Here is a 10,034-nt window from a genome sequence, read left to right as displayed (position 1 = left end):
CTTAAGACGTATTTAAAACAAGCTAAACCGAACCTAAAAAAAACGACATGCTCAAATAGACCTTGCCCATACGTTTCAGGCTAAACTAAAACAGTTCGACGCATAAAACCACATAAATCACATACGATAGGCTTAAATACCTAATTGACATTATTTGACTAATTTACTAACATGCAAAATGCTTTAATTACTGATTCAGCGTAAAAGAAACAGGGCTAACAAATTACATAAGAACTAAACAAACCCAAAACTAATACATAAACGGATTATCCCACCAACATAAACTAACTAGCATACTTAGGATAAACACATAACACATAACAAGTAATGAAAACATAAGATGTAGAAAACAAAAATCAAATAGAGGGGAGATTACCAACCTTTTTCGAGTGCAGCGAACTAAGTGCGAAGCCTCAGATCTACGCTCGGACACCGCCAAAATAGAGCTCGCATGCGCTCGGATCAAACAAAACCAAGAGAATAGAACAAAACAAAAATAACTTTTGATTTTTTTGGAGGGATTAAGAGAGATTAAACACTACTAAATGGAACCCGCTTTTTTAGGGGATTTATCGACTGAAAAGCTTCGATTGTTTTTCAAGTGAAAGGGGTTTCTGAATCGACCGGAAATCAAACAAATCGATTTCGTTCTTCTTTTTTTCAGAGGATTTTTGGTCCGTTTCTGTTTGTTTTCTCCTCCTTCTCCTCCCTCCAGTTCTACTGGAAAATCTCATATTTAAAGGGAGATTAGGGTTTTCTTGACGAAGAGAGAGAGAGGACCGGGGGAAAGGGTATGGTGGGAGACAGCGAAAAATGGGAGTGAGGTAGGCGGCGGTGGTGGCGGGGAACAGGGGATAGTGGGAGCGGCGGCAAGGAGAAAAAGGGAAAAGAGAACGGAGGAAAAGGAGAGAGGAAAGGTGAGAGGCGGAGGCGGAAAAAAATGGGAAACCTTTTAGGGTTTCCCTTGTTTTAATGAACATATGTCGGACCCGGTCCATTTGTGGACCGGGTCAATTTTAGACTGGGTTCTAAAAGGATGGACTAGTGAATTAAAACATGTACTGGTTTTAAAAATTGAGATAAAAGCCTGGTCTAGTCCAAAAAAAAATTAGGAGTTAATCGGACTTTGATTTGGGGTCCGGTAAGTCAAAAATACGGACTGAGTGCAAAAAATAGTTTGGCTTCTAAATTTGAATAAGAGACACATTTTGATTAAAGATGTACTAAGGGTGCCAGAATATCATCTAATACGGAAATACTTAATTATAAAAAGACCCGGGTAAAAATTATATGATGTCGCAAGTGGCCGTGCTATAATATTTAATAGCAAAACGCTATCATAAGAAATGTGCGAAATAAATGCGATGTGTGTGCGGAAGCTGGTAGAAACGTCGAAAAATGCAAGTTTCAATAATACTAAATAATAGCAGCAAATAAATAGCGGTAGTGATACTGTTAATAACAATAACGATAATGGTAATAATGATAACGTTGATGATAAATGGTGATAAAACAATAATAGATATAATAATAATAGTAAATAACAAATATTGATAATTAGAAATGATAATAACTAATAAAGCTAATAAAGATGATAGTAATTAATAATAAACAATAAATAACAATTATTGAAAATAACAAAATGATAATAACTTAATAATAATAACAATAATAGGGGAAATAATAAAATAATAATGATGATAATAATAAGAGAGATAATGATGATAATAATAATAATAAATAACAATTAATGATAAAATAATGATAATAATTAATAATAAAAAATAACGATGATTAATAAATTGATAACAAATAACGCTGATAATAATTATTATTAATAATAATAATAATAATGATAATAATAATAGTTGTAACAGAATAATGAAACGCCGTTATTGATAGGGACTAATAACTATAGTAAACATAATATATATTATTATTTATTTTTTATTTTATTTTATTTTTATTTTATTTTATTTTATTAAAATATTAGAAGCGCAAAATATATATTTTGGAGGAGAGGCGGGACAAAATTGGGTGTCAACAACTTGTCCCTCTTTACCTGATAATGATGAAAGAATTTTCGGGCAAAGACGTTGACTTAGTAGCCTATTTTGTCCCGGCTAGAGGATTATGAAGGACTAAGGGTAAATAAAATTACGGCCGAACTCTGGTCTTTGAATCGCCTACATATCTCGGGTTGCACGAGAATCAGGCCGTGTGTAGTTCTGGGAAGACTATGACACCTATGACTGGCAACTCACGATTTGATGCGGATCTCCGCAAAATATTGTCCCAGTGTCGAATTATGATGACACTGGGTATCGTGATAGAAACCTGAAAATTGATTGTGCTGGAATGTGAACGGGAAATTCGAATTTGGAGCCGAGTGTTCGAGGTAGATCTTTGACCTTTGTCGAGAAGTCTGCTTGTCCTTCCCGACGTATTGCCCCAGTTCGCTGCCGAAGAAATAGTTCCACGTTGCGCTAAAGCTCCTGCGAAACTAAAACTGGATGAAAATAGTCAGTAAGAATAAGTATTGAAATACAGTGACGCAAGTGCGGTGCGATGCGGCTGCGCATGTGCAGGGTATTAATAAAATAATAATAATAGAACGAAGCACGTGCGGTGCAACGTCTTTATGCGGAAATTTAGAAGGGCGGTGCATGGCCCAGTAAACATATGAACGCGATGCGAAGAGCGGTGCACAGCTCACGCATCATATGAAAGGCGGTGCATGGCCTTGTGCAGAAATTTAAAAGGGCGGTGCATAGCCCATGTGATATATGAAAGGCGGTGCTCAGCCTTATGCAGAAATTTACAAGGGCGGTGCATGGCCCATGTAATATATGAAAGCGATGCGAAGAGCGGTGCGCAGCTCATGCGTCATATGAAAGGCGGTGCATGGCCTTATGCAAAAATTTAAAAGGGCGGTGCATGGCCCAGGCAATATGAAAGCGATGCGAAGAGCGGTGCGCAGCTCATGCATCATATGAAAGGCGGTGCATGGCCTTATGCAGAAATTTAAAAGGGCGGTGCATGGCCCATGTAATATGAAAGCGATGCGAAGAGCGGTGCGCAGCTCATGCATCATATGAAAGGCGGTGCATGGCCTTATGCAGAAATTTAAAAGGGCGGTGCATGGCCCATGTAATATGAAAGCGATGCGAAGGGCGGTGCGCAGCCCATTCATCATATGAAAGGCGGTGCATGGCCTTATGCAGAAATTTAAAAAGGGCGGTGCATGGCCCAGTAGATATATGAAAGCGATGCGAAGGGCGGTGCGCAGCCCATGCATCATATGAAAGGCGGTGCATGGCCTTATGCAGAAATTTAAAAGGGCGGTGCATGGCCCATGTAATATGAAAGCGATGCGAAGGGCGGTGCGCAGCCCATGCATCATATGAAAGGCGGTGCATGGCCTTATGCAGAAATTTAAAAGGGCGGTGCATGGCCCATGTAATATGAAAGTGATGCGAAGGGCGGTGCGCAGCCCACGCATCATATGAAAGGCGGTGCATGGCCTTATGCAGAAATTTAAAAGGGCGGTGCATGGCCCAGTAAATATAAAAAAAAGCGATGCGAAGAGCGGTGCGCAGCTCATGCATCATATGAAAGGCGGTGCATGGCCTTATGCAAAAATTTAAAAGGGCGGTGCATGGCCCAGTAAATATATGAAAACGATGCGAAGAGCGGTGCGCAGCTCATGCATCATATGAAAAGCGGTGAGTAATTCAGGTGCAGTGCAATGCGGATGCAAGCACACGCAGTGGCATTTAAAAAAGGATAAAAGCAATGTATTCGAAGGCAATACAGAATATTTGCATTGATATATATTTGAAGAAAATAATTTGCAAGATTAGCTTATTGTGATCGCCGAAAGTTATTGATATTTGAAGATATAATTGATAGAAGAATGCTCAAACCGTTTGACGCGTCATCCTTACAAGGTCGTGCCTACCTCGCTCCTGCAACTTGGCAACCTGCATCCAAAGAAAATTTTTGTAAGTTTCGGGGAGGGGGTTGATTCGCGTTGACTTGAGGATCCGGCTCTTGGCGCTTCATGCCTACAACTTTCTATGAACTTGTAGCCTCCGCTAATTCTGAGTCTTGGCCGACTAGTAAACAGTCTGATTACGATCACATTATTTTGGAAGAAAATAGACATAGTAAAATATATGTATGGTGATAAATAACTTTTGCTGAACTCGGAACTGTGACACATTGTGAAACAAAGCGAATGCCCCTCTTCCGAAGTTTTCTTCTGCCCGACGACTCTGTTGAAAACATTCTCCCGAGCCTGTCGATGTTATCCTGAGGCGATCCCTCTTTTTTTTTTTTTTTTTTTTTTTTTTTTCAAAATGGCGAGACCGAGCCTACATAGGCTGCCTACGTATCCCACTAGGGGAATCAGGTCGAGTGTAGTTCAAATTACAAGCCAAACTGCGATTGGGGAGAATAAAATGATGTGACCGAGGCCTATGCGGGCCGCCTACGTATCCCCCATGGGAATCAGGTTAGGCGTAGTTCATATTACAAGCAAAATAAAATTGGAATTTTGAAGTGATGTGACCGAGGCCTATGCGGGCCGCCTACGTATCCCCCATGGGAATCAGGTCAGGCGTAGTTCATATGACAAGCAAAATAAAATTGGAATTTTGAAGTGATGTGACCGAGGCCTATGCGGGCCGCCTACGTATCCCCCATGGGAATCAGGTCAGGCGTAGTTCATATTACAAGCAAAATAAAATTGGAATTTTGAAGTGATGTGACCGAGGCCTATGCGGGCCGCCTACGTATCCCCCATGGGAATCAGGTCAGGCGTAGTTCATATTACAAGCAAAATAAAATTGGAATTTTGAAGTGATGTGACCGAGGCCTATGCGGGCCGCCTACGTATCCCCCATGGGAATCAGGTCAGGCGTAGTTCATAATACAAACGAAAGGATATTGATTGGAATTATACCCAAAAGACCTAAACTGATATAGGTTTGTCATGCATCCCGCCACGGGGAGTAGTGTCATTACATGAATAAGTGTTGCGGGATATTACATACAAATAAAGAAGGCTTCTAAATATAATATCTCTTGACGGCATCTGCGTTGATAGCTTTCGGCCAAATTTCGCCATCCATTTCTGCTAGGATTAACGCTCCTCCAGTCAATACTCGATGAACCATATAAGGTCCCTGCCAGTTAGGTGCAAATTTTCCTTTAGCTTCATCTTGACATGGGAATATGCGTTTCAGTACCAATTGCCCCGTTTTGAATTGCCTCGGTCTTACTTTCTTGTTGAAAGCTCTGGCCATTCTATTCTGATAAAGTTGTCCATGACAAACGGCATTCAATCTCTTTCCATCAATGAGCATCAATTGTTCGTATCGATTCTGCGTCCACTTAGCGTCACTTAACTCAGCTTCTTGGATGATTCTCAAAGAGGGTATTTCTACCTCAGCAGGTAACACCGCTTCTGTCCCGTAGACCAAAAGATAGGGTGTTGCCCCTGTTGAAGTTCTCACGGTAGTGCGATACCCGAGAAGAGCTAACGGCAGTTTCTCGTGCCAATGCTTGTAATTATCGATCATCTTCCTCAGTATTCTCTTGATGTTTTTATTGGCTGCTTCAACTGCCCCATTCATCTGAGGGCGATAAGGAGTGGAATTGCGATGAGTAATCTTGAAGGTATCGCAAATCTCCTGCATTAGACCACTGTTAAGGTTAGCGCCGTTATCCGTTATGATTGACTCCGGGACTCCGAATCGGCAAATAATGTTGCTCCGAACGAAATCCGCTACCACCTTCTTTGTTACCGACTTATGTGAAGATGCTTCCACCCACTTTGTGAAATAATCAATGGCTACCAAAATGAACCTGTGCCCATTCGATGCTGCTGGCTCGATAGGACCGATGACATCCATACCCCAACTTGCGAAAGGCCACGGAGAACTTGTCACATTTAATTCATTTGGCGGAACTCGAATCAAATCACCATGAATCTGACATCGGTGACACTTCTGCACAAAACGGATACAATCGGACTCCATAGTCATCCAGAAATAGCCTGCGCGAAGGATCTTCTTAGCCAGTGTAAAGCCATTCATATGAGGCCCACATGTGCCGCCATGCACTTCTTCAATCAAACGAGCCGATTCTTTAGCGTCAACACATCTTAATAATCCTAACTCCGGAGTCCTCCTATACAGGATTTCTCCGCTTAGGAAGAAATGGTTTGCTAATCTCCGAAGCGTTTTCTTCTGAACACTAGTTACCCCTTCCGGATAGTCTCCGGTCTTAAGATATTTGTTAATGTCGTAGTACCAAGGTTCCCCATCAGGCTCTTCGTCCACATAGAAGCAATGTGCATGTTGATCGTGCACGTTTATCTTGATAGGATCTATGCGGTTCTTGTCTGGATGCTGAATCATAGAAGACAACGTGGCCAAAGCATCAGCGAACTCGTTCTGTGTCCTTGGAACGTGTTTGAATTCGACCTTAATGAATCTCTTACACAAATCCTTTACGCAGTGCAAGTACGGAAGTATCTTCCCGTTCTTAGTTGTCCATTCGCCTCGCACTTGATGAACCAGCAAGTCTGAATCGCCTATAACCAGAAGCTCTTGTATATGCATGTCAGCTGCCATTCTGAGGCCGAGAATACAAGCCTCATATTCTGCCATATTGTTGGTACACGGGAACTTGATTTTGGCTGAAATGGGATAGTGCTGGCCTGACTCTGAAATCAAAACTGCTCCAATGCCGACCCCTTTAGAATTTGCCGCCCCGTCGAAGAACAGCCTCCACCCCGGGTACTCTTCTGCGATGCCTTCCCCGATGAACAACACTTCTTCATCCGGGAAATAAGTTTTAAGGGGTATGTATTCCTTGTCCACAGGATTCTCTGCAAGATGATCAGCTATCGCCTGCCCTTTGACAGCCTTTTGAGTAACATACACAATGTCAAACTCGCTCAACAACATTTGCCACTTAGCTAGCTTCCCCGTAGGCATAGGCTTCTGGAAGATGTACTTGAGTGGGTCCATCCTCGAAATGAGGTAAGTAGTATATGCAGACAAATAATGTCTCAACTTCTGTGCAACCCATGTCAAAGCACAACAGGTGCGTTCCAATAACGTATACCGTGCCTCGTAAGGTGTGAACTTTTTACTCAAGTAATATATCGCTCGCTCCTTCTTTCCTGTCTCATCATGCTGTCCTAATACACACCCAAAAGCATTTTCTGATACGGACAAATACAATAACAAAGGTCTTCCAGCTTCTGGAGGCACCAAAACAGGCGGGCTAGACAAATACTCTTTGATTTTGTCAAAGGCCCTTTGGCAATCTTCAGTCCATTTGGTAGGAGCATCCTTCCTCAATAACTTGATTATTGGTTCACATATCACCGTTGATTGTGCTATAAATCGGCTGATGTAGTTGAGGCGCCCGAGGAAACTCATCACATCTTTCCGACTCTTTGGAGCGGGCAATTCCTGAATGGTTTTTATCTTCGAGGGATCTAACTCTATGCCTCTTCTGCTCACAATAAAACCCAACAATTTCCCTGCAGGTACTCCAAATGCACATTTTGCGGGGTTCAACTTCAGATTATATCGCCTCAACCTGTCGAAGAACTTTCTTAAATCCGTTAGATGGTCTGAGCTCTTTCGTGATTTGATGATGATATCATCCACATAGACTTCAATCTCTTTATGGATCATATCATGGAAAATGGTGGTCATGGCTCTCATGTAGGTAGCTCCTGCGTTTTTGAGCCCGAAAGGCATCACCCGATAGTAGTACACCCCCCAAGGTGTGATGAATGCTGTTTTCTCTGCATCTTCCTCATTCATTAGGATTTGATGATATCCTGCGTAGCAATCAACGAAAGACTGCAACTCATGCTTTGCACAATTATCAATAAGCATATGAATATTCGGGAGGGGAAAGTCGTCTTTTGGACTGGCTTTGTTGAGATCTCGGTAATCCACGCACACTCTAACTTTGCCATCCTTCTTAGGCACGGGAACGATATTGGCTAGCCAAGTGGGGTACATCGTAGTTCGTATGACCTTTGCATCGAACTGTTTAGAGATCTCCTCCTTGATTTTCAAACTCAAGTCTGATTTAATGTTTCTTTTCTTTTGCTTTATCGGAGGACAGGATGGATCAAGAGACAACTTGTGCGAAACAATGTCAGTGCTTAATCCGGGCATATCATCATAAGACCAGGCGAACACATCTATGTACTCTTTCAAAAGTTTGATCAATTTCTCTCTCTGTGACGGAGTTAAGTGGACGCTGATTCTTACTTCCATCATGATTTTTGAATTACCCAAATTTATGATTTCTGTTTCATCCAAATTTGGTTTTGGCTTATTTTCAAAATATTCATAATCTTTAGTTAATCCTTCAGGTCGCATATCTTCTTCGCATTCTTCATCATCTTGTTCGGCATTTCCTACGGGCTCGCTCGTTTCACTATGTGTCATATTCGAGGTATCAGCAGATCTATTAATTTGACTGCTGAAAATAAAAGAAAAATTGATTAAATAAAGATGGAAAACATAAATAAAAGCATGGCTGGAAAATTGCATTTAAACTTCAATAGTTGGGAGGCAAAACAACAAAAGCATAGGCACGATTCAAGCCTCAATTTTGAATCGTGTCTGTTTCATAAAATACTGAATACAGTTTTGTCTACCAAGACTCCCGAAGAAACGGGGGCGGGGTACAAGTCCAATTGTTCAGACGACATCCTGGCTCTGCAACCCGGATAGTCGGGTCTTCGGAACATCCACTTGAAACCATGTTGCACTCTGCTTCTCCTTCGATGATGAATAAGTTCTTAAAATTTTCTAGGAGGTCGTCTTCCAGCTTTTCTTCTGACGCCTGGGCAGCGGAATCCCTGAGAAATGATTGATTCAGGAGCGGAACAGGCTTCGGCAAGGGACTAGCACTTCTTCTTTTGAGACTGGCTAAAGCAATCTCCTCAGGGGTGGGCTCATATCCGAGACCGAAAGTATGGTTGTGTCCGGGCAGTTGGATTGGTTCCACAATCCCATTCGAATTCAAACCGAGGCCTTGACCGGGTCGGAAACCGTTCTTCAGCATTTCCCATGCCACCATCATAAGCGCTTGTGGCAATTTTATTTTCCCTGCTTGAACAGCACACACAATCTCTTTGATGTGGAAAACAGATCCGTCTAGTCTTTCCACACTCTCAATAGGAGGAATCGAAACTTCCGGGTAGAGGGAATTGTTGCCTTCTCCATGGATTACCACTTCCTGATGATTCCACACGAACTTCAAACTCTGATGCAAAGTGGAAGGGACCGCACCAGCCATGTGGATCCATGGTCTCCCAATCAGCAAGTTGTAACTAGTAGATATGTCCATTACTTGGAATTTCACCATGAACTCCACAGGCCCAATCTCTAGAAATAAATCGATCTCTCCGACAACCTCTCTTCGGGCTCCGTCAAAACCTGTGACACTGACCTGACTGCCGTGGAGTTTCCCAACATCGATCCCTAAAGCTCGTAGAGTAACGACAGGACATATATTCACAGCTGAACCCCCGTCGACCAATACTTTGGAGATGAACTTATCCCTGCATCTGATAGTAATGTTTAATGCCTTGTTATGCCCCAAACCTTCAGGTGGCAGCTCGTCATTATGAAAAGAGACCCGGTGGGCCTCGAGGATCTCCCCTACCATAGCCGACAATTTTTCACTGGAAGTCTCGGCCGGAACATAGGCTTCATTCAGTATTTTCACTAAAGCACTCCTATGAGCTTCAGAACTCATCAATAATGCGAATAAGGAAATTTGAGCTGGCGTTTTCTTCAGCTGTTCTACAACAGAGTATTCCTTCGTCGGCATTTTCCTCCAGAATTCTTCGACTTCAGCGTCTGTAATAGTTTTCTTCGAGCCATTCTCCTTGCTTGGCGCCCCTCGTGCCACCTCTTCGGGGGCATAGCATCGTCCAGATCTAGTTATCCCGGTGGCAACGGTTTCTACAACTATTCTTCCTT

The 10,034-nt window shown here is 42.3% G+C and overlaps 1 protein-coding gene across 1 annotated transcript; it reads right to left on the bottom strand.

Moving 5' to 3' along the window:
* Nucleotides 1-5,027: 5,027 nt before the first annotated feature.
* LOC132623712 (uncharacterized) lies at nucleotides 5,028-8,378 on the bottom strand. The gene is made up of 2 exons (XM_060338508.1): nucleotides 6,348-8,378; nucleotides 5,028-6,290 (listed from the first exon to the last, which is right to left on the bottom strand). Exons 1-2 carry the CDS (start codon nucleotides 8,316-8,318, stop codon nucleotides 5,073-5,075), a joined length of 3,189 nt encoding a protein of 1,062 aa, XP_060194491.1. The 5' UTR covers nucleotides 8,319-8,378; the 3' UTR covers nucleotides 5,028-5,072.
* Nucleotides 8,379-10,034: the final 1,656 nt, after the last annotated feature.

This window comes from Lycium barbarum, chromosome 2 (assembly GCF_019175385.1).
Source record: "Lycium barbarum isolate Lr01 chromosome 2, ASM1917538v2, whole genome shotgun sequence".
NCBI lineage: Eukaryota > Viridiplantae > Streptophyta > Magnoliopsida > Solanales > Solanaceae > Lycium > Lycium barbarum.
Note: the sequence above shows the minus strand (reverse complement) of the source record. Positions and strands in the feature narration are given on the sequence as shown.

Coding starts and splice junctions, on each gene's coding strand:
- LOC132623712 (XM_060338508.1), bottom strand. CDS start 8,318: ATGATGGAAGTAAGAATCAGCGTCCACTTAACTCCGTCACAGAGAGAG. Junction 6,291..6,347: donor AACATGCACATTGCTTCTAT/GTGGACGAAGAG, acceptor AAATATCTTAAG/ACCGGAGACTATCCGGAAGG.